Here is a 24512-nt window from a genome sequence, read left to right on the forward strand (position 1 = left end):
TAATCAGTTATAATTTCGACTTTTATATTATAAATAATTGGAATTACTAACAACCTATATACAACTACCACAATAACAAGTCATAATAGCTTATATGATTTATTCCACGTGAACTAATCTGAAAAACAAATGATGCCTTTAAGATTTATTTAAATTAGCCCTTGAGTCCGGGTACTCTGTACAAAAATTCTCCATCATCATCATAAAAGCAGTCCCGAATTTTGTATAGTTTTCCTTTCTTGTATTTATCCTTTGGAATTTTTATAACTTCACTGTAATGTTCATCCTGAATAACTTTTTTTTCCCATACTTTGACATATGTCTGCAGCCCCATTTCCTTGGAATCATCTGGCACTTCGACATTCTTTGCCTCATTTCGTCTCTCAACCGCAGCCATCGGCAGTTTACTCTCTGGTGATGCAGAAAAATTTTGAAGGCTAGATCGATCGACGCTTTCCATTTTCTGATTCTTCATAGTTTCTAACTCCACTTTCTTCTTATATGTATCCATCAGGACCTTGTCCTCCAACGATGGTACGGTACCCATATTTTTCACAGATTCCTCAAAAAACTTGTCCAAAGTAAGAGGCTTGTCTGAATTCCTGATCCTTGTCTTCGATGATTTAGTATCCCTAAGGCTGATTACGTGATGGTTTTGGTTTGGATTGAACGTGAGGTTATTCTCCACTGAATTTTTGCTGTATTCGTGCATTAAGTCTTTGCTTTCATAATTGTTTTCGGAACCGTTGTCGACTTCATCACTCCCAGAAAGGCAAACTACTTCGTTATTGTCGTCATGCCCCTTTTTCTCCTTCAAGTAGTTCTGTATTATTCCAGTGTATAGTTGACTCTGTGGTTTTTTGAATTCCGGTGGCGGTGGTAGGAGTTTTTGTTCCACCTCCGCTTTGTCAGGCAAAGTAATTTTTCGATTCTTAAACTTTTCCAAGTGCTGTCTGATTCTTGGCTCCAATGGCAATTCTCCTCGTTTAAATTTTTGCCAATTGTTAATAACCTGCTGATCATGTTTCAAAACCCTGTCTGCATTTCTAGCGTGCCATCTAACTTTGAGAATTTTACGTATAGTGTGAGGTAATGCAGGGAAACTTTCGCTCAATTTTTCTGGAGTATAAACCAGCGAATCGCTCTCGTGCAAGTGACGTATTTGCTGCTTTTCAATGTACGTTAAAAGGTTCGGTTCATGTTCCTTGAAGTACTTTCTAGCCACTATGCGCAGTTTCAATTTTTCCTTAGCTTCAGCCATTTCTCTGTAAAGATAAAAAATGTGATAATATTGCAGTCGAACGAAGCTTTAACACTTATGAAAAATATCACAACATTGACAACACGATACATCAACTGAGATAATGTGACCTACTGTTTATGCATAGAATAGGACTTGTGAGCCTGTGAAAAATCCGGCTCCGCGTCTTCCAGATCGAATTCATTAAAAGATTCCAAATCCTTTTCTATGTCGTCTTCTAGCATGTCCGCTCTCCTCTGTATGCCAGGGTTCGGACGTACTTTCCAACTTTTCTGAGCACCGTACGACCTTTTCGCCAAATTTATTAACATTCTACTTGCATTCATTTTTCTTTGTTATTATTACCAAAAGTAAAACAATAAACAAATAGCCGTAGTCGAATTGTTGATTCTAAAAGAAATCTGCGCGATCTGGTGAAATTAAACCTAACCTAACCGTAGGAAACACAATATGGGTATTCAACCATTCACTTGGTCGGTTAGTTTCTTCCACGGTTTCTTAATTATCGGCAGATCAAACAATCCACGATTCTGTAATTTCACTTTTCACATTTCCCACCATCCAAGCATTCCGATCAATTTTAATTGGTTGACTAAGCTTAGCAAACCAATCAGAATGCTTGGATGGTGGAAAATGTGTAAAATGAAATTACAAAATAGATCCCCCGGTATATTGTTTACGCGGTAAATACGAAAATAGAATTCGTGAGATACGATTGAAATCTAATCGTAATGGAGCATTATTTGACAATTTATTAAATCGAGACTTGGAATTTTTTTTGAATACGTGTATTGTTGCAATAAGATGATGTTACAATACACTGCTTTGCAATCAATAACTAATTATTACTAGTATACAGTACGTACCAAAGTCTGTTTATATTTTATAATTATTCTTACATTATATGAACAATTCTCGAAATTTACCAAGTCGCGTATCAGTTTGTCAAGCTTTGGGAACGTTGATAAGAAAATTTCTGGTACTGTAGAATCAACAAAATATAAAGCAAGGTTCTGTCAAAATCAAGATTAAGTAAACGCCCATTAATTGTATACTTAGTATCGATGATATATTTCAACTTTCCAAGTTTCGGATTATTTTTTTCACATCTACTAGGTTTGTATGTATAAATTAGTACGTATGTATCCTAGACATGTGTTTGTTGTTATACAGAGAGTGTGGTTGTTTTCTTTTTGTTAAACCTATCCTATATTTAGATGATACTTTTCGTCATTATGTTAACATAATTTTTAAATAGGTAATTTCTTTTAGTTACTGACTTACGAAATTATATTATTATTATTGTTATTATTATTATTATTGTTTCTTATAGGCATTATTCAAAGGCTTACACTTATTTGAAACACAATTTTTGATTAATAACATAATAAGAACAAGGAATACGTGGGTAGATAGAAATATCTCATCAAGCATAGGAGCATTTACATGCGAGTTGACAATTTTATTATTAGAATTTTAGTCATAGACGGGCACTTGGATTAAGTAACAGACGAAATGTAACATTTTTAGTTTTTGTACCTGAACATTGGTATATGTTATACAATATTTTTTCAAGTTTTAACACTTAACAACATATGTAATTGTGTACGTATGTGCAAAGTTTACGTTTAAACTATTTTTCGTATTAATATATCTTTAACTGAAAAACATTTCAATTTAAAACATAAATATGTAACACCTGTACTATGCAAAATGATATGAACGATTGATTATGAATGGACTAATGCGGTAAGACTCAAACATTTTTTATAAGTATAATATCAATCACTTATTCCATAGCAAACATGCATTCCGCTAAAAAGTCGTGCCGTACAGAGTTTAAACAATGCGTTTATCGTTATTGGTCTGATTAATAATCATGGCATCGTCAGTTTGTAGATAACCGAAAAAAAAATTTTTAATTAAAGAAATAAAAATGGCAGAGATGATTTATAATATATAAGGAGTAGTCAGAGTTAGTATAGAATATTTTTCGGAATATTTTGATTCATATCGTAAAATTATAAGATGCAAAATATTCCTTGGCATCCAATTTCTACCAATTATTCGTGAACATGTCGTAGAATTCGTGAATAGTTACAGTATATAACTGCAGGATAACATGAATGAATGAAAAACCAATAATCTTATTTTCATTGCCATTTTCAAAAACCTATACTTATTTCTTTTTATTTGCGCTGTATCTCAACACGTCAAATTGGAAAAACATCCAAGTAGCGCAGATTTTTCAAAGCATAAGAACAAGGAATTAGAGAAAAAGAACATTTTCACGTTAGTTTTATGCAACTACAGTTGTTTCGATCAACATTATAGTATCTTGTTTAAATGGAGAAAAAAAAATTTCTAATTTTGTTTGTGTCTTTTTAATACACAGGGCTTTTTGTTTTCGTCGTCTTTTCTAAACAGATAATACAGTAATCTTATATTATATACAGGAATTTTCTTATTATAATGTACAATACCATACTTATGGTTACATTTGAACAGATTAGATGTAATAATAAATTTATAGTATCTTTTATTTCATTTATTCAACGATTAATATTAGGGTATGTATTATTAATGTATTCCTCATGTCGTTATGGTTAACAATAATTAATCGATTATTATTATTATTACAGTTATAATGATAGTAATAATAGTATATACATCATAACTCCAATCTCGAAAGATGGTGTCATTTGAAAGAAAATGATAAAATAAAAAAAAAAGAAAAAGTCAAATTGCTAATAATACAGATGCGATAGGTTTACTGCTAAGCTGAAAAATTAAAAATCGGATGCAAATGTATACAAATTTGAACACCATTCTCTTTGGGTTGTATATTGATAATGATAAAGCTTAAGTAGAATATAAAGATATTTTTTTTTACATTCAAGTGAATTAACATTGATCAACGTGTTTGATACAGATTAGAAGCATTGAAAATCAGGTAATGTATTTGTTAAAAGAGCAAAGAAAAGAATTTAAAAAACAAACATACATTTATCCAGTAGCAAAATCATGATTCGACGATGCTGAGTCTCAAAATAGCTACGATCGAACAATAGACTAAAAAAAAAAAAAAAATCTTTCAACATTATTTGTTACTATATTTTTTTTTTGTTGATTATTCATTTCAATTTCGATCGATTGCGTAAGTGTTGAAAATTAAACGTTTGACAACAGAGGTGAAAATTACAAACAGTGATTGCCATTTTATCACATGCGATAAAAGGCCCCATGTAAAATAATTAATTTTCAAACATTTTGGGACGTTCTGAAGAAAATGCGAAAATTATGATCATAACGATACTACTAATTGGCGTTAAGACTATCGCGCTTATTTGAATGGTATACCAATATAGTGTACAGTAGGTAGAAAATAAAGTATACTACTACTACTACATATAGTGTACACTAATCAAACATAAACATAGCGTACGCCATTGAAAACTTACAAATAATATAACTAGCCAACATATTATAAAGGTACAGACGTTATTATTTCTCACTGCTTGAAGATTTGAAATAAAAGGTGTAATAATCAGATTGAAAGATACACAGCATCACAACAATGTTATTATGATGGTACGAAGTAAAATTGTCGTTGAGTCGGTACTTTGATTATAATACAGAAGTTAATATTTTCTTTACGTCAATCAAATGGTAAAGGCATTTTACACGCAAGTACCGTACTGCAAAGATTTTTTACTAACTGCCTGCACGTCGCGTTTCTTCGTTAATTATAAACAAGCACAATTTTTTATTTTGATAGATGATTATGTATGCTTTTCTACGTATCGTATATTTTTTCTTTTTTAATTTTTTTGTACATAACTATACCTTTCTCAAAGTCAAAAAGGACAATGTTACAATCAGAAAAAAAGCACAAGTGAAAGTAAACATGTTACCTTCAATCCCCTTGTTTTTCTAGAGAAAAAAAGAGAGAAAAAAAAAAAAATAACAGAAACTAAACTAGAAAAAAATTAAAATATTGGTTGTACATTACGATGCAATATCTACTTAATATATTGAAAATATATAAATATATTTTTCAATTCATTATATTACTGAATTTTAAATTTGTAACGTTTCGTACAGAATGCGCGAAAGCGTACCTTTATTGTTTATTTATTTTTGTTTTATTTTTCGTATGCCTTGAAACTAATATCTCAAATTCTATGATATCTTTTTGACATTATTGTCCTTCCACTAATAATCTGTTACTATAATGTGTTTCGATTATATATTATACTTTTTTTTTTAGCATTTCTTTCCTTCTTCCTTTTATTTTTGGTATGCTATATGTATAGTATTAGTAATACAGTGTGAAAGCACGTATATGTCGATTTTATTATTTATTATTATTTCAAAGACATATAAAGCTATGGATGACACGTATTTGACCGGTTGGAGTTTTTCAAAGATTGTAGAAAAAAAAGAAAGCGTCCATAATTATACATTTATGACAATACAACCATAAATCTTTCAGAATCATGATAGAAGTTTTGTTTTTATTCACAGAAAATGAACGTTATATAATTTTAGGTATGGTAACTATTCATGTACGGGCATTCTCAGAGTTTACACTTTACACCCAATTAAGGCATTAACGGCCCGACACATGTCATACAGAATTTGTCTCAAATGTCGGCCATGTGAAGATTCATGACAAACAATGAATTATATCGAATAAGAATAACTTTATAGATTTTTTTTATACATGATAATAACTTGTTGTACGTCGATGATAAAAGTGAGTTTACCTCTGTTTAGAGATATTTTTTTTATTTTGCATATTATGCAGTTCAAATAGAAATATAAACATATATTTCTTTTATTTGGCCAAATTGCCTAGCGAATTCGAAAATTCAACATAACAATAATAGTAGTAGTAATAATAGTAATAATAATAATAACAACAATAATAATAATAATAAATGAAAGATTACCTTAATATTAGGATAATTGTAATACTTGGACTTGCAACAAAAAGTTATCGATAAATTTGTATTCAATATTTATATGCACATTTTTTTCTATAATTTGCACTGATGCACACTTTGTGGTCCATACCTTGGGAATGGTATTATGATGAACGTAAAAATATAACTTTGGAGATTTGGTTAATATGTCGTATGATTCAAGAGCATAAAATAATACGCACGCGCTATCACTGTCAGAAATGAATCAAAAATGATATGGCATCGATAACACTAATTCAATTTCTACCACTATTCCTTTCCTGCCTCTCTGGCAAACACTATTTGCGTGGCGGGTATTTACTTAGGTGGCAAAGTATTATTTAAAAAAAACATTACAACTTCAAATCGATGTGTTGCCTCGATTGCTTTAAACTAATTGTAAGTTATGACTTCTTATATCTTTCAAGTTCAAATTGTTTCTTTTTACCGATTTCCAAAATCAACATTCGATAACTTGACATTTTACAACGATATCGTTAACACTTTATTTGTGGATAAAAATTTCTTTAATGTACTCGGTGATGAAATGCTGAAGCATCAACTAATTAATAGTCAACTTGAAAATAAAATAACCCGAATCAAAACTAGTGATCACATGGCATCTTTAATAAATCTCTATGTCTGAACCGTTCTCGTCGTATATCAATTCAGAAATAGAGTAATCTACACCATTGTTTAATTAATAATCACAGCAATTCTATTAACGTGTCATCGTATTGCAAAAGATCTAATTTTGATCTTAAATCAATTTGTCAAAAGATACGAGTGAAACGAAAGAAAATAAAACAATGTAAATCAAATCATACATTATCGCGTTTTTCTTATTAAAAAACAAAATATGATATCGAGGTTTGATATCATATTGCATATTTGAACAATTTTATCCAAATTAAATTGCAATAAGTCTTTGAGGATACTAATTGAATGAAATCATAAAGGTACGGTTTCTCTTGTCGATGAACACAAAGCGGCACAAGTTCTATTCGGTATTCATTTGTCCCTTCCATTTGTGTTTTGAAAAACTAAAGAATATTCGGCAATGCAGTACTTAAATTTGATAAATAACAAAACAGTGATTTAATAGGTTATGACGAGTTAAAATTTACCAGATTTTTCTTGTTTAGAAAGTTCTAAGGCAAGAGCTAAATCTGCATCTTCTTGTTCTCTACGTCTGCGCCTTTCCTCTTCGGCTCGCAAGCTCTGCTGAGCAGCTAATGCCAATTGTTGTTCTTCGGTTAACATAACAGATCCACTGTTACCGTTCCACGTTTTGTTATTACGATTTTTTTTATCCCCAAATGATAGCTTATCTTTCAAAGTGTGTGCGAACTCTAAGCCAGACTTTTTACTCGCCTTCTCAGCACCAGACAATTTACTTGTAAAAGCATCATTGATGTCGTTCGTCTTTGATTTTGGATCAACAAAATTGTTTGCAAAATCAGCCTCGAAAGCTTTGGTATTTTTATTAGTATCTGAAAATGCGCTGCCAAAATCTGTATCAAATTTGTTGACTATTTTGCTATCGGGTTTATTTTTCTTTAATGGAAATGTGTTTGAAAAATCGGAATCAAATCCTTTTGGAAATGAATCCTTACCGGAAAACCTTGTATCAGTTTCAAAGCCAAAAGGATCGAGCTTACCGGTACTGACAGACTTTTTATTTGCATTTGAATCTTCAATTTCGTCTTCAAACGGATCTGTGATATTGAACGGATCCTCGTATCTGTAGTCTCGGAATGGATCTTCGGTAAAGTCTGGAAGTTTAGGTGCCGACGCTGATGTTGTTGTTGTCAGCGGTCTGCTCACTGGTCTCGGCGGTGCCAGTCGACTAGGAACTGGTTCTGGCTGAAGCATTTTTTTTTCACGTGTAAGTTTTGTTTTACTGAAAATTTAAAGAGAAAAAATGCGAGAACCGCCGGTTATCATCACGTGCCATCGGTCTGCTGGTGCTAGTACTGTAAAAACGATGCTACAAAAATAAGCCAATAAACACATAAAGTAATAAACATATCGATAATAGCTTTTTCTTCGCAAGAGGAATAAAGACTCGCATCAGAATAGCTAACAAGCTGGAATTAGAGCAATTCACAAATATTCAGTAATTTGTATAGAACAAAAATTCTGTTTTGCACTTTGCAGTGACATTAATGAATTTGAAAAAGCTGTTATCGATGGGAGTAAGAAACATTCATAGATCGATGTATAAATAAATAGTAAATAAATTGGGCTTGCGTCATGCTCCAGGAGACAGGTCAGTGGGTAAACTGAAAATTGTAACAGCATCTACCTAAATACAAAATAAATTTGGAAAAAAACAACGATTATTATTGAATACAATTGTAAATATTTTTATCCGTAAACGCATAAAGTTGCATTGTAATTATGTACTTTGAGGGCGTTACTTGAAAAGTAGTCAGAAAGTGAACGTTTTGTCAATTTATCAATTATCTGCAATGAATATTTATATTCGCTATAATAACAGTTGAACACTTTTCTTTCGTCTTTTCAAATAACGTTACCTACGTATGCCTAGTTCGGTGATAAATTATAATAACTAACATACTGTGCAGAATAACCAGGGATCGACAATTTTTGGAGAAGGTTTGTAGGTTTTGTGGGAACACTGTACAGAGGAGATGAAAACGATTAAATACATACGAATAAAATAAAGAAATTCAACAGGATACTCAGGAGGGGGATGTACTCTGAAACAATCGAAATAAGCATCAACTTTAAAAAGAGACTTTTTGCGTTTTGCAGAAGAGTGTGAGATTAAGATTCAAGTTGATACACGAATAACAATCGGTGATGTAGATAATGAATACAGGGAAAATAAAATATCAAAGTCTCCTCTCGAATAAAATTAATAAGTAATTAAACAATATTGGATGTGAAAATACTGTAGCTAATGAAGTCACCATAACATAACTTCGAACAATGCTATTGAAAATGACATGCTCTGACTGATAACATGAATAATAAAGCGTTAAAGACGAGATTATATGAAATTGAGCCTCACCTTTGCATCGAAATTAGCAAAATCAGCAAAGCCTGCGTTGGAAGAAGTTGAAGTAGTAAAAGCAGCTTCGTTGTTATTATTTTCCGCTGGTGCGGCAAAAGGGTCAGAGTTTGCGTTAACAAAGGGGTCTGGAGTCGGCGAAGGTGTAGGCGGTGCAGGCGCTGCGCGCGTCGGACCTGCGCCAAGTCCTGCTGTAGGACCCTGCGAAGGTCTAGGCGGTGCCGGCCTTGGTGGAGGTTGTTTCGCCTTTTTGGGAGGTAAAGCTGGACTAGGACTCTCCGGGCGTGCTGGCGCATGCAGATTCGCAAACGGATCGTCACCAAACGGATCTTTGACGGCCTGAATAAATTGTCAATGTATAATTGAGAATTTTTTTTCACCCAAATGACAAAATTTTCTCTGAAATATACAGCGTCAGGAGTGTTTGAAATCCATTTCTTTTGTATGAGCAGATATACATATTTTACCTGCGCTCCTCCTGTCGCCGGTGCATTGGAATTATTTCTTTTTTCGTCACCAAAGGGATCGAACGGATCCTGTTTCTCGTTACTAGAATTATTAAACGCGGTGAACAAATCGCTCGGGAATCGTTCCTGTTGCCAAATAAACAGATTATTAATGAATACCAAAAATAATGTGAGTATAACGTTAGGAAAATTAAATTTGAACAAGAAACTTACAGCCGCCGGTTGTGAATTGAATGAATTTCCGAACGGATCGGCACCTTCGGCAACAAAAGCTTCCTTCGCTTTATTCGAGGCGAATGGATCTTGACCATTGAAGCCACTTGATTGGGTTGGTCCGTTTGCATTCGAGAAAGGATCGTCGCGTTTATCGTCAAATCCGTTCACTTTTATAGGACTTTGATCATCAAGTTTGAATCTGGAAATGCAGGATCGATTACAGTTCCGCATAATTGTAAATATTTGATAAATATATCGTTTGCTAACTATCTCAAGAGTGAAGTTTTTACTGACGAAATTATTAAGTGTATACTAACTGAGGATCTTGGATTTCTGGTTCAAATCGCAGAGTGGTGTCAGGGACAAGACTAGGATCACCAGCTGCAAGAGCTGAATCGTACAACGCAATAGCGTCGCTCATTTGCCTTTGCTGTTCTTCCAGATGAGTAATTTTTACTTTTGCCTGACTTATTTGAAGCTGAGTATCCTGAAGGTTTTTGGTCAATTCGTTAAGCTGATCTTTACTCTTTACTTGTTGCTGTTCAAGCTGTTGTTCTTCCAATCTAAGACCCTCTAATTCCTGCCTTTTGGAACTGAGCTCTTCTTCTTGGGTGCGTAAAACGGATTCTTGTTCTTCCGCTTGCTGACGAAGTTTATCTACCTTTTTGTTTGACAAAAAATAAATTTGAATGTTTATATTCGCAATTTTTGTTGAAGTTTTTTTTTTAGCAATCTATAAAACGTTTATTCGCGGCATTTTACTCGAAGAAAATGAAATCTAGTCGTAATCCAGAAATTTCGAATTGAACGTAAAACGTTTTGTGGCTGAAAAGCCTGAATTTAGCTTTTTCTTAGGATGGAAAACCAGAAACTGACATACAATTCAGTATACTTTTAATTGTACGACGCTTCAAAACCGAGTGATATGGCTATATAGGTATTTTCTAAAATACGTGCTCGAAAAATGCTCTATCTTTGAATCATAATTTCATTGCCCCATGCGCTTCTAATAAATTTCATTATCTAAATCTGAGTTGAATGTTCCGAATGAAAGTAAAGCATTTCAATTAATGCTATCACGCGTTAATGGAACATGCGTTAAAATCTGATTAGTGTATCAATGTTAAAATATGGTTACATGTTATTTTCTTCTGTTTTTGTATAAAGAAAATGTAGTGTTTTTTTTTTTTTGTTATACCTTGTCTTGCTCCTCACGAATCTCGTGCTCGATCTCACTCAATTCTTTATCTACATCAGCTCTCTACAAGCCAAACGAAAAGAAAAACAGACATAACGAAAACAAATTATAAAAAATGCGTTTTTTTTTTTTTAGCTTTAGCTATATTTCAAAGCTAAATTCTTTATGCTAAATTAATCACAGTTAGGACTAGTAAAATTATAAATGCTTTTTATGTTATCATAATAGGTATGACAGCAATATATACATAAAAAAATTGAAAATAGTTCAAGTACAAATATCAACAGACAATACAACAAATCTGTTTATCATTAGCTACGCGAATTGTATCGGAAATTTATAAACATGTGTACGCAAAATTATTTTTTAGAATATTGGCAGATTTGTTGGTAGTTTGTTTAGATTTGTTTTTTTAATTGAATCGAAATAATATTATTCTCGTCATTTGTTTAATTTTTATATGAATTGAATATAAATTGAATTAAAAAAAATGTCTGCACATTCAAAAGCAAAGCAATACAAAAATCATCAAGCAGTTCTAAATACTCGACGATGCGTAAATTTTTGAACAAACTCATAGTTTCTGTTAGAGAATAATACATTACAAAGCGATAACTGGACAAGATGTGTACCTGTGCTTTTAAATCATTGAGCCTTTTTTGAGCCTCTCCTTTTTGGTTTTCCAACTGTTTCAAAGTTGCCGCCAAAGTGTCCAGCTCACTTTGAAGGCTCTTAATCTCTCCATTTTTTATCTTGATATCAGCTTCCTTTTGTGCAATATCTTGCTCCATTGTGTGCCTTTCTCGTACCAACTCCACTATATCTTTGCTTATCATATCTAACTCTGGGTTAGAATAACCGGAAACATTATTGTTTTCCTGTAAGAGAGAAATAATAATGTATGAGTACCCACATATATGCACACGACGAGGTCAGAAGATACTAAATACAAAGATCATAGTAAGAAGGATCTTTTTTCTTCCATCGCAAATGACTATTTTTCAATAAATGGGGTTGAATAAAAAATTATCTTTCTTCAATTACAATACAAAAATAAATAAATAAGTAGAAAAATTACAGTTCAAAATTGATTTCTTTATTATGCCAAGTGATCCCCTTGTTCACACATATGTCCTTATTTAATTAAACTTTGGCAATTGGTCTCTTTCACGTTGTTCAAGTGAACAGTGAATTTTTGATTGTGATTTTCGGGTATTTTTTAAAAGCTTTTGTTTCGTATTTTCTAATCTCTGGCGACGTTCATGACAAAATTGCTCAGCACGTTCCGTTTCCTTGATGCACTGTCTTCGTACCTTTTCTAGGAAATTTAATATCAATGAATTTGAAAAACGTTCGGATACATAGCGATGAGAATTTACCTAAATCTTGGTTACGAATTTTTTGGAGTAGCGTGAAATCCGGAACTTTACATTTATTACGATTTTCCTTAGATTTTGTAACTAGTTTGGGTAAATCAATCGTTTGCAGATTGATTTGCCGATTTTTTATATCTTTATCTTTATAAATAATAATAAAATTTTCGTCATTCAATTTACGCATACGAAATTCCTTCTTATATTCGTGTATGGGTTTTAGTAAAATTCTTCCATAATAGTCTTTTCCGTACAGAGCCTCCAATCTCGCTTTACTAGCTTCTTTATGTAACTCTTTTACGTACGAGCAGATTTTACTTCTTTCTTTTTGAAGAGCTATTACAGCCGGATACCTTCGTGCAAAGGTCGGCACAATTTGTATTAAATCACTCAAATCTGAGTAGTTTTTGGATAGAGATGTATTTGATTTTGAACTATCCATTTTTTGTACAAAACTTTCTCCCATAAACGTATGACTTTTCAACTATAATAATAACACCGAATCACTAAAAGAAAGAAGATCGGATGCAAGTTCAAGTATTTCACAACAAAAGAGAAATGATCATTTAGCAGCTATTACGTCATGGAAATAAAAGGACAAGATGAATTTACAAATTATAATTATGTTGTACGTTGCGATGAGCGTGGCAGTGAGTTACAACATAAAGCAAAAATTGAACAGTAAAACTGAGAAGTGGAGAAAAAAGATTAATGGAATATTAAACAAAAATAAAAATGGTAACATAATTAATCATTTACAAGGCAGTATCGGATTCAACTTACATGTGCAGATCGTGTCAAGTAAAAAATAGTAATAAGAAACGAAAATCTTATTCATTTGAGGGGTTGAATTAAGTTTGGACATCAATGAGTTTGAATATCCGGGAACAAACGATACGTTGAGGAAGGTGAATCGTGAACAGTGGCTGGAATATTATGAATGCTTGAAACAAAAATATGCCAGAAGTGGAGCAGAGAAAACAATTTATCCTGAAGCAGTAATGGCTCTGGAAGGCACATCATTAGAGTAATACAGTTGTTTTACTATGTTTGAAAAAAACCATAAATTGAAATATAGCATTAATTCAACAGATTAGAGTGCGACATATGTATCTCACCGGCGGAAAAGCATGTAATTGAATTAGTTGAATGGTACTTCAACAGCAGCTCGAACAACAGTGTCACTAATCAGCTGGTGGAATTGGATGAACACACACTAATGTCACCGGAGAGTAAAACCCTGATGATGTACAATATCCAAGTAAACTATGAAAAACTAAACCAATCCTAAGGTGTCTCAAACAACTTCTCATTCACAATTGAAAAATCATTTCTGCATGAAAATATAGGTATACCAATCAGGTCAATACTGGTGCGAATTTGGCAATACCTTGGCAACTCCGTACTTTGTACATGTGGATAACAGCTCGGAAGAAACGCAGACAGTTTGGCCAGACGAAGCGCCTAAAGGGGATCATGCTTCATCGCCAACGATAATATCGCGCTACAATTTAAAGGCTTATTCGTCCTGGACGGAGTGGACAGAGTGTTCGGTTTGCAATAAAGTTGGGAAAAGAATTAGATATGGATACTGTACTATTTCATTGCTCGACAATTCGACTCATAAACATGTTACGGATGAACGTGTATCGAAATCAAAGTTCGAGCTTGTAAACTCCAAGTGTAATAAGAGAGAAAGTGATTGATCAATTTGGGAAATACAAAAAAACAAAAAAACTGATGCGCCATGACATTTATCTGAATTCCCATTTTCAAATGCAGCCAATGAGGACACAACTGAGGAAGAAGAGGATCCAAAAAAGATATCAGATTTGGTGGCAACTATTTTACCAGTATTTAAAAACAAGATTCCTTGTAGATCCAAGCAGACACCAAAATTGATTCAAAATATAAAAGAGATAAAAAATCGTAAGACTGAGATTATGGTCGGATTCTGCAAGGTACAGGTTGCGGCTTTCGACTGCATTATTTGTTACTTTTAAAACTTTAGACGCCTTGTTATTAGGTCAAATGTAAAGAAAATATCATCTTCGAAGTACGGGACAAAGCAGGGAATGTATTGGAGAGCGCTAACAACAGTGCTGGCATTTATTCAATGCTTCAAGATCCTCCCGATACACAGCCAACTGTAACCCGCGTTACGTTTTACAAAAAACACGGAACAAAGACAACGCTGAAGTGTCCTGGGTTAGAGAGAAAATTGTTTTTGCAGATGTTTAAATTTCGGCAAATAGTGCATTACACTGTATCCTATTTTCAATATTGCAAGGAATATGAATACCGATGCTCCAGTTGTTTGGCAAATTGGAAATAAAGTGGTGAATCCGAAGCTGATAGCCGAACAATCTAGAGGTAGAATTTACGTAAATATGAAGAATCAATTGGTAATAATAGAACTGCTATTTATAGATGCAAATATCTACAGGTAAGAGACAAACTGGGTGATAGAAAAAAAAAAGAAGAAATTCTAATTACAAATATAGTTTAAAGCTGTTGAATACTTTCCAGTTGTTGGCAGAACGAAGAATTAGCTGGTACAATACGATTGGAAGTGACAGATGAAATTGAAGGAATAAAATTTAATCATCACGTATTCATGTTTGGGGCAATTATAATAATTACCGTACTTCTTTACGTATTCTGGAAGGCCTTCAAAGGCCGGAAACGTATTACCAAGCATTAATTTGTTTGGTGAGCTGTTGATGGGTTGAATTACAAATAAAAGAGCGCGAATGCCAGTTTTTTCAGCAACTGATTGAAGTAGGTAATTACTCATTGGTTATTCAATACTCACCACAACGTTTTCTGTGAGTTTTCTTAAAGACGGTGGTATCATTTCAGGTGTTAGAGTAGCGGGAGGCTCTTTGCCTCTTAGTTGCTGCTTAATAAGCCACATCGACAGAGCGAATTGTTCCTTATTCAGTTTACCACTTTGACAAATATCGCACAAACCCCTGTTGAGTACAAAATAAATCATTTATCAATGGTTCATCATCGACTGAATGAAGGAACCAAAGCTTAAGGAAAGTATGTTATTTGATTTTTTTCAAGAAGACATAGACTAGTTTACAGGCAAAAAATAATGGCTTAGAACACATTTTTTGAGACAGGTAACGGAATACTTGTAACAAAGATATACCAAATTTGAGCTAAAACAGTCTGTCGTAAGCCGCTCTGTAGAAATACATCTTTGATCTCAGACCCAGATACGTATCCATCCATATCCATGTCTGCTTGCGCAAAGAGCTTGTCCGCAGCTGCCTGATCTTCGGCTGAGATGACCCAGTGTTGAACAGCTGGTGGCTAAAATGATGAATAAGGTGAATCTTATCGTCGAATTATTGTTAAGAAATTAGCAGATCACTCAATCACGACTCAGGCTAAGTTTTCTATCAAAGTTCCTTCTCTGCTGCATGTTTTGACAAGCAAAAATTGATTACCTTTGTAGATTCTAAACCGACAAGACTGCTGGGAGCAGGTGCAGTAGGTAAAGGAGGAATAGGCGGTGGTCCGCTAACCATTGGGGGTACTGGGGATTTAGCAACTGACATGATGACTTCTTTTCTTTTGCCTGGTGGCATTAATTCTGGAGGTAGCACATTGGGAATAGCATATTTCTCAAGTGCCTTGTAGACCAAATGCATAGCCTGAAGAATACAGATCAAAAAGACAATAATAGTAATAATAATATGATTACAAAAATTAATTATTCACACTTGACAAGCGACAGGACTTACAATGACAAATTCATGCCTGTCGAGCATTCCATCTTTGTCCATGTCGGCAAGATCCCATATTTGTCCTAGAGTATCAAGAGGCAGTTTGCTATCCATAAGAACACCTTTCACTTTATTTCCTGGAATGTATCCATTAGCTGGTTGTAAGCTGTCAAATAACTGATCATATTTTGTTCGTTCACTTGGTTTTATCGACCAGTCCCCGTTATTCATCGATGTTATTATCCCTGGAGATATAGGCTTTGGTTTTTGGGGTATCACTGGAATTTCACCCTGTAAAACGTTAATTATGTCTCTCTAAAAGTTTCGTCAAACATAGCATACGCATTAGCATCAATGATATCAAAAGTTTGTTAAAATCAGTTTGATGTATTCAAATGACTGAGTTGGCCAGAGACCATTGTAAAATATCTTTGAAAAAAAGGAATCTGTAATCTCTGTTCTCTTTCAGATATGAAGTAGACACACTTGAAGAGGTTTTGAATGTTAAACTGATAAGATAACGAAGCAAATAGTGTTAAACAGCTGTACTCTGCAGTCAACGACAATTGTACTTGAGTGTTTTTTAGTTGTTAATTTCGTTGAAAAAATATTTCCCACTCAATATCCAAATACAAGACAATAACTGATATGTTTGAAAGCTAGTGTTTTTATATTAGATAGAATGACCAGAGTTACTAATAATGATTAAAACCTACCATTTTGGGTGGAGGTGTTTCAATATTGAGGTTTGCCATACTCAAGTCACTTCCTGCCTGAGCGAGGGCGCAAAGTTTTAGCGCGACGAAAAGTCCGGATTTATCCAATGATCCGCGCGACTGTGGATCCGCCATATCCCAAATTTTACTAAGCACAATATCGCTCAGCTGTGATTTTTTCAAAAATCGTGCAGCTTCCATCGCTCCGATACGGCCATACCCGTTAGGGTCCACCTTTGGATAAATTGACGTATAGTCGTTTTTCATCACGCTTTACATTACAATTAATAATTTGTATTATATACAGAGGTAAAAGTGTAATTTACCTGATGATAATAGGCCTCATATATGGCGCTGTGGCTTCCAGCCACCTGAAACAATGTTTTTATTGTTTTAGTATTCCACTAATGTAATCATAGATGTAAATTGTAGTATTATAACTGCAATGTTAGATCCAAAATTAATCGTATATTTATCAACAGGAAGCGAAATAAGATAGTTGGCATTAGGCTAGATAACGTTTAAATGACAGCAAACATTCCTTTTCACATTTCAATTATCTATAGTCTGAAGGAGGTGAACAAAACGTATCTCCGTAGAAATGAAGTTACTCGAAAATGCAATAACAAAGGATTTACTCTTTATTCATATTTTTTATTATCTCTTCTTTTAACAACTGTCAAAACGGTTTTCTATCATCAAAGTGAGGAGACGATTCTGAAAAGGGGTGTGCATTGGTAAACGTTCGCCATTTTCATGCGATTCGATTAATGGAAGTAATGTTATCAATGCTAAACAGTACTTGCTGGACGATCAATTTAACTAAATAACGAGGGCCACAGATCCACGATGAAAAAATCACTCGTGTTAAATAAACAAACGAAAATCGGAGATAGCATCGATGCTGTCACGGGTGGCGAGATGCTTAGGTTGACCAAAAAATCGCCTCTTACAGCGACGAGGAGGCGTTTATTGATAGAATTTCATTTATCTTACGAAACAATATCCGCGTTACCATTATATCTCACGTAGGGTATTCTCAACAGGAATTAATCAGGGGAAATAATGTAAAAAATATTACATACCTGCGTAGGTGACGGCAAGGCGGCCATACTTGCATCGAATACTAACGCAATTTTCATTGGCCGCGGTCCGAAGGCCCAAGAACCAATAAGGCCCTCAATCAATAGTACGTCATTTTAACGATTTTCACAAATTTAATAACTCTTATTTATACGATCAATTATCACGATAAAACTGACCCTTTATTATGCCCTATTATACAAACGACAGACAAATACTTTCGTCAATTTTCTTACGTTATTACGTAAAGAATTTCTGTATTGCCTACATTGCCATGCAGTACACACGCGTTTGAGTCTAGTGTCAGATTCAAATATACTTTTATGACGCCTTTATGCATCGAAGAAAATTTTTAATCTCCTCTATTTGAATTGTTAAGTAACAAAAAAATATAAAAAACTTGACAGATTATTTTATACCAGTTAAAGTAATCCTCCCCCTTTCGAAACTTGTCTTTTAAATTGTCTTCACGATTGCGAAAAAATATGCTTAAGCTCGAAGTCAGTTACATAATTTGAATTTTCGAACGTGTACTCTTCACGAATATATATTGATAGTATTCTAAAATTCGTATTATCATACCATTAGCTTTTATTTCATTGGCAAATGGTCTGACGCATCTTCTGACGTTGGACAAGAGAGAAACAATAGAAATGCGTACTTGTATAACAAGAATATTTAATTCATACCTACAATTACGGGTTTCGTATAAAAGGTATGTACACACAACAGCGGTTTCCTTAACGATATTAATTATAGTATCATATTCCACTTCAAAATTCACAGAATTTGATTATCGCATTTTTATTCAATTTGAATTCAACGATGACAGTTGCGGGAACGGATTTTGTTTTGAAATGACCAATTTTTTGTGCTGATGAGAAATGTAACCCTTGATTTTACCCTCGTAAATTAAATTGGCTACAAGGCATTCCGTTTCGTCCATATCTACATCGTCAACACCGTGCATTTCAAGAGCAGCCAAAAGACTGGCTACGGGTATTAGATGGGTTTTTAAAACGAGATAAACCTTTTTGAACAAATTTCTATACGTAATGAGCTTCAACTTTTCAACTATTAAGTAAATCCCAGCACTAATAAAGAAGATCTCATGTTTGTTCATCACTTCCTCCAAGCTGCGTAGGTTTCCTCGTTTAACAGCTTCGACCAACTCCCAAAATTCCAATAGATTGTACTTTTCTAACAATGATTTTTTTGGCATATAGCCCAGCAGCATTTTGACGGGAACTAAATACGTCAGAATTAAACGTTTGTTCTTTGTTGATTCTTTGTGGCAACGGACAAAAGCGTAGGTCAGATATTCGTCCGCTGTAACAAAATTTAATAACAGGCATTAAATAAATCTACTCTTTAATTTCATTCTAAAAACATCGTTACCAGTTAGATAAAATTAACATCATCTGTATTATACATTTTCAACATTTTTTGATTTAGAAAAGCATAAGTGAAACATTTGTTAATGCTGAGTAATTTAAAAAAAATGAACAATAAGCTACATTTCCAGTTTAAAAGTGACTGTCAGTGGAAAGGCCTGCAACTGACTATAGACTCTTACCAGCTGTGTAATCGCTATCGAAAATGGCTTTGCGTCCCATGAAAAATTTATACGTAATTTTTTGCGCGAGCGCGAACTGATCCTTAAGACCGGACGATTCAATGATCCTGATTAGAGGTTTGCATAAATCAAGTTTGTTTATGCGAAAATAGACCTTCCACAGCTGGTTAACCAATGCGAGCATTCCCCATCTTTTCGTGTCATCTTCAGAGTTCCTGTTGTCAGCTGCACAAACTCGAAAACAGCTCATTAGGCACTCAGCACATTTTTCAAGCACCTCACCGGACTTTTGATTTTTACCAAACTTGGATGCTTCAGCTTTAAGGGCTAGACGCCTGAGATCTAAGCACATGGAATTCATTACTGGCAACATCCAATTCTCGTCTTTTTGTAACTGGAGTATCTTTGCCAGTGACTGAATAGCTGCACTCTGATGAGCATACGACGTTAATGCATCGTCTTTATTTAATGATGATATGACCCTGGAAAATGTTACTCAAAAATTTAATTATTTTTGCTTAATAACATCTCTGAAAAATATTCTACTTACTTTATATGGTGTAAAACCAGGTCGTCAAAGGGTGCTGATAAGTGTTCCATTGCTTTTGTCATTGCAGCATCGCTTCCAAGTTGAGGATTTGTCGCATGATTATGACTAAGCGACAGCAGATCCTGGATTAAATAACATCAGGTATGAATCAGGAAAATCTTCGAATGCATAGTGACGATTATGGGAAAATTACAAATGTACTTACAGCCAGAACGTCACCGTCCTGATTCAACCAAGCGCGCCGAAGCTGTAAATAGAGAAATTATAACCTCACATCTTTCAGTTGATATTAACCAGTGATTGGATGGGCGGTTGAACAATTTTTTTACCTGCATTATGTATGAATCCATGATAGATTTTTATATTCGGTAACCAGGTTAATAAAGATCTGCCAATCACATCTGTTGAAAGTTGTTTTCTCGCGAAATTCCAGATATAAATACGTTCTGTCTAGACCGTGTTGACAGATTACAAATCACAGTTTATCAAGTTTATTTTTTAGGTTATGGAATGGTTCTGAATATTAATCCATAGTCGTGTTCTTTAGTACCGGTATAGCCTGTTGAAACATGCCGACGGTGAGACGTATTGTCAGTAACATTATTATCGATCCGAATCCCATCTATGATGTTGATATTTCAAGAAGAGATAGTTGGCGATTCGTGTCTCATACCAAATTTCTTTTAAAACATATTCAATTACATCCAAGATTGTTAGTGGGTAGTGAAAACATACGTGAAAAACTAGGGTGAAAAATCGAAAAACTTCCATAACCTTCCGTTCGTGGTTTTCAAATCTACACATGCCGCTGCAATATCTGATTGCGTTGTGCGCAAATGGCGTGCGCAGCTTTGCATTTTAGTTCCTAACCAATAGGAATGCCAATAAAATCGGTAATTCGCATGCAGCGTGCACTAGGTGGCGTTGGTTCCCTGCTTCACCGGCATTCCTATTGGCCAAGAACTTGGCACCGTAAAAATTCAGCCTATGGTTATATTCCCTTCCCATTCTACGGGCATTGGATTAGGTTAGGTTAGGTGAGGTTTGAATTCTGAACGGTTGCAGCTGGTGTAAATTACATATATATTGTATAAATGAGCAGATCAGTAGGAATGGTTTAATCAACGAGAAGAACAATGTCAGTACAAAATATGACAATGAATCTATCGAACAATGCTCGATGTTACACATCAAGTGAGTATAACGTATTCAATACTAGAATACATTTTTTAAACGTAAAATAATCGAACTAGTTCACCGACGTTAATCTGTTTTGTTTCCTCTCATTGAGCGTCGGAAATAATTATGGAACCTTTTTCAGAATCCAGCGGAAAAAAATATCCAATATTTAGTATCCGTGACCTTGTGCCAGGTCACACTGGACCGGAAACATCTGAAGCTGCTATGGCTCAAATAGCCAAACCTCGATCGGTGGGTTTAAAATTCAGGAAATTTTAAATGTTAACAGAATCCATTTTTATAAAGTCAATTTTGCTGAAATATCCAGAGTAAGAGCTAATAATATACAATTCTTTACTTTCAAAGCTGACTATCAAATAGATGCGTAGGTTATAGATTTTCCATGTTTGTTTTTGTTCTTATTTTCTGTCACGTTCAGGTATGTTTTTAATTTCATGTTATGGTATAGATAACGACGAGAAATAATTGAATAGATGGTGTTTGTAGTTCGAATTCTATATTTGGACTGTCTGCTATATACATTCCAGAGTCCCGTCGACGTTTGACTTGCGGCTCACTTACACTTTGTGAATGCTCTAGACACACTCTTATACATGTACACTACAAATGTAATATTAACAGAATTGACTGTCGAGAGTTAACGGTTACAACTGTATATTTTGTTATTAATACACAGGAGAGAAAATGCCAACCAGTGAGAATATCTATGGCTTATTTCAACGATCCATCGGACCGCAGAAATACTGGATCAAGTCGCAAAACTCCTGGTCAGTATTGCTCGATAGAACGTTTCATATCCAGCTGGTACAGATAAATAAATATTCAATGCAGAGAAGTTTGTTCAGTTTTTAAAATTTCTTTTCAACTTGCATACATGGATTCTTGGAGGTCTCATTTTTTTCCTTTTCCTTTTATCAAAATTGTAGCTTACCTTACATTCTTGTACCGTACCAAATGACTAAGACTGGTAATGGTAACAAGTTTCCTTACTTCTGCAGGTCGACCATTGCCGCAACCAATTCGTAATATTCATAAGCTGTTTGAATCACCCAAAAACAATGCCAGAAAGAGGCTCGATAGTTTATACGATTCTTCAAAACGAAATGAAAATGTAAATCATTTAAAAAGAAAAAGTCGACTTCTGAATGGTAACAAAATTGTGCCAAGGTTACCTGATAGCATCGCAGCACGTGAAGCAGAGCCCACTCGAAAACCGAGCACAGTTAATCCTAACGGAAATTTGAGATGCAGCAGACTATTACCACCGGGATCCATAACGAGTTCTTTTATTAATAAGCGAAATTCAACGGCAGTAAGATCTTCGATTTATAAACCTGTAAACCATGTCCTTGTTGATCACAAAAATGTGCAAAGTGGAAGACCTTCGAATGTTCCAGAAGAGTCGTCGTTAATTTCTGAGACACATGATGAAAACTTGTCCATCAAACCAAGTACTACATCATTAATAAATTTTTCTGCTAATCAAATTGAAGATGCAAAAAAGGATTCAATTCACTCAGTTTCGACGCCCAGTTCTCCCAAGCAAAATCAGAAATCTACTAAGTGCTGCAACTGTTCACAGCTCGTAGTCGATTCTAATACAGTTGTGAACATTTCTACTTTAACAGATAAAAATATTAAAGATTCACAAAATACCCTAGGTATCGTTCAGCCAGATTCAGATGTTGAAAAAGCTGCATGTCATCGGCCTACAGTAATTGTCATGCAAAAGGAAGTAGCTTCTCAAGCCCAAACAAATTTTGATGTTGGCGTGGAACTAGAAGATAGTGTATTTGTACAGGATGGATCATATTCAGAAGTTTTAAGCCTACAACCACCTGCAAATTCTGTTAAATCTGAGGAATCGACGACTTTTCAACGCATAAAAAATGCTACTGAAGAAAATCGTGATGCTGAACTAACTGAGTTTACGTCTCATTTGATAGATATGAAGAATGAGGTGCTCGTTTTCAAACAAAAACAATTAATAGATGAAATATCCCACCATGAGAAATATTTAGCAAATCTTAAATTGGAGTTGAAAAATGTGAATATAGACTTGGATAATCAAAAAATCCGAGCGTCCAATTTGAAGTTGGAAGGTTGGAGAAGTTTGAGTAATGAAGATATGGCTTTTTTGGTATATCAATACAATGGGAATACTAACGAGCGTTTTGATAGGCGTTTGAATGCCCAAGAATTGTCTGTGTCTGATAATAATGGAAACCGTTTAAAAAACACCCAGGAATATCATCAACAAACTGCTGAGACTGCCGAGCTGAGAAAATCGTCAAGTAACGAAAAGCTCCAGTCAGATAAAGACAAAAATGATGATTTATCAAAACACGAATCTACCAACTTAGCTGTGAATATTGATAAAATAGAAAATATTGAAAACGAACCACCTACCAGGAGACGATCCGTTAGGTTAGCGATGAAAAATGCTAATCAGTCCTTGCCTGTTAGCCACAGTACACCTGTGATAAAAAACGGGAAATTTGCAGCTTCCCAATCTAACAATCAGTCCAAGCCACCCTGTACGCCAAACATGACTACCACTCCTGGGCAAAGCAATGCTTGGAAGAAAAAGAACGCCCGATCATTGCGGGAATACATGGTTCTGAAATCAGCTAATAAATTTTTAAATACGCCAGACGTCCAGCGCTATCGAATGGGATCGGATGAAAAGGTCAAGATTCAGGATACAAGTAGTATGGTAAACGATGGATTACTTTTAACAGATAAATTGTTATCCGAACTTCATGACTTGCATGCTACACCTCAAAAATTTTACCCATAAGTACGTGTAGTAACGCATAAACTGTATTTGTATAATTAATAACTGTACAATTTAATGTTATTTTTTGTAAATTATAATTGCAACGTATTTATTGTAATCGTCTTTCTACCCATTGATCTTAATTAGTATGAATAAACGAATTTTTAAAATATCTGTTCAGATCTATAAATTGGCGTGTATGTATATGCAGAAATAGTAGCACAAACTTCCTTCGGTAGGATTCCAACAATTGAGTTGATAAAACGTACATCTTTCGAACGAAGTCGATTGCGCAACAATAGATTCGACTAGTCGAAGATACAACGGTTTAGATATATCGACACAA

At 34.2% G+C, this 24512-nt stretch overlaps 4 protein-coding genes across 9 annotated transcripts; 1 reads left to right on the forward strand and 3 right to left on the reverse strand.

The window, feature by feature from the left end:
- Positions 1–85: 85 nt before the first annotated feature.
- LOC124183601 lies at positions 86–1858 on the reverse strand. The gene is made up of 2 exons (XM_046572279.1): positions 1376–1858; positions 86–1265 (listed from the first exon to the last, which is right to left on the reverse strand). Exons 1-2 carry the CDS (start codon positions 1585–1587, stop codon positions 155–157), a joined length of 1323 nt encoding a protein of 440 aa, XP_046428235.1. The 5' UTR covers positions 1588–1858; the 3' UTR covers positions 86–154.
- Positions 1859–7199: 5341 nt separating this feature from the next.
- Positions 7200–18121, reverse strand: LOC124183588 (epidermal growth factor receptor substrate 15-like 1). Of its 5 annotated transcripts, XM_046572253.1 has the most exons (15): positions 18064–18121; positions 17305–17349; positions 16979–17212; positions 16281–16553; positions 15984–16190; positions 15683–15846; positions 15338–15497; positions 11782–12027; positions 11150–11212; positions 10269–10612; positions 9949–10150; positions 9736–9861; positions 9269–9607; positions 8908–8954; positions 7980–8094 (listed from the first exon to the last, which is right to left on the reverse strand). In XM_046572253.1, the coding sequence occupies exons 1-14, from the start codon at positions 18118–18120 to the stop codon at positions 8937–8939; spliced, it is 2478 nt and encodes an 825-aa protein (XP_046428209.1). In that variant the 5' UTR covers position 18121; the 3' UTR covers positions 7980–8094; positions 8908–8936. The 5 variants fall into 5 exon arrangements, with proteins under 5 accessions (XP_046428205.1, XP_046428207.1, XP_046428210.1 ...); XM_046572249.1 differs by lacking the exon at positions 8908–8954 and having other exon boundaries at positions 7200–8094; XM_046572254.1 differs by lacking the exon at positions 8908–8954 and having other exon boundaries at positions 7952–8131.
- Positions 18122–18722: 601 nt separating this feature from the next.
- On the reverse strand, positions 18723–20970 carry LOC124183605 (PCI domain-containing protein 2). Of its 2 annotated transcripts, XM_046572287.1 has the most exons (6): positions 20923–20961; positions 20517–20746; positions 20393–20434; positions 20188–20309; positions 19638–20119; positions 18723–19390 (listed from the first exon to the last, which is right to left on the reverse strand). In XM_046572287.1, exons 2-6 carry the CDS (start codon positions 20535–20537, stop codon positions 18870–18872), a joined length of 1188 nt encoding a protein of 395 aa, XP_046428243.1. In that variant the 5' UTR covers positions 20538–20746; positions 20923–20961; the 3' UTR covers positions 18723–18869. The 2 variants fall into 2 exon arrangements, with proteins under 2 accessions (XP_046428243.1, XP_046428242.1); XM_046572286.1 differs by having other exon boundaries at positions 20517–20970.
- A 186-nt stretch (positions 20971–21156) lies between these two features.
- On the forward strand, positions 21157–24320 carry LOC124183595. Its single transcript, XM_046572266.1, has 4 exons — positions 21157–21381; positions 21509–21618; positions 22064–22154; positions 22386–24320. Exons 1-4 carry the CDS (start codon positions 21324–21326, stop codon positions 24185–24187), a joined length of 2061 nt encoding a protein of 686 aa, XP_046428222.1. The 5' UTR covers positions 21157–21323; the 3' UTR covers positions 24188–24320.
- Positions 24321–24512: the final 192 nt, after the last annotated feature.

The sequence above is a fragment of the Neodiprion fabricii genome, chromosome 5, assembly GCF_021155785.1.
Source record: "Neodiprion fabricii isolate iyNeoFabr1 chromosome 5, iyNeoFabr1.1, whole genome shotgun sequence".
Taxonomy (NCBI): Eukaryota; Metazoa; Arthropoda; class Insecta; order Hymenoptera; family Diprionidae; genus Neodiprion; species Neodiprion fabricii.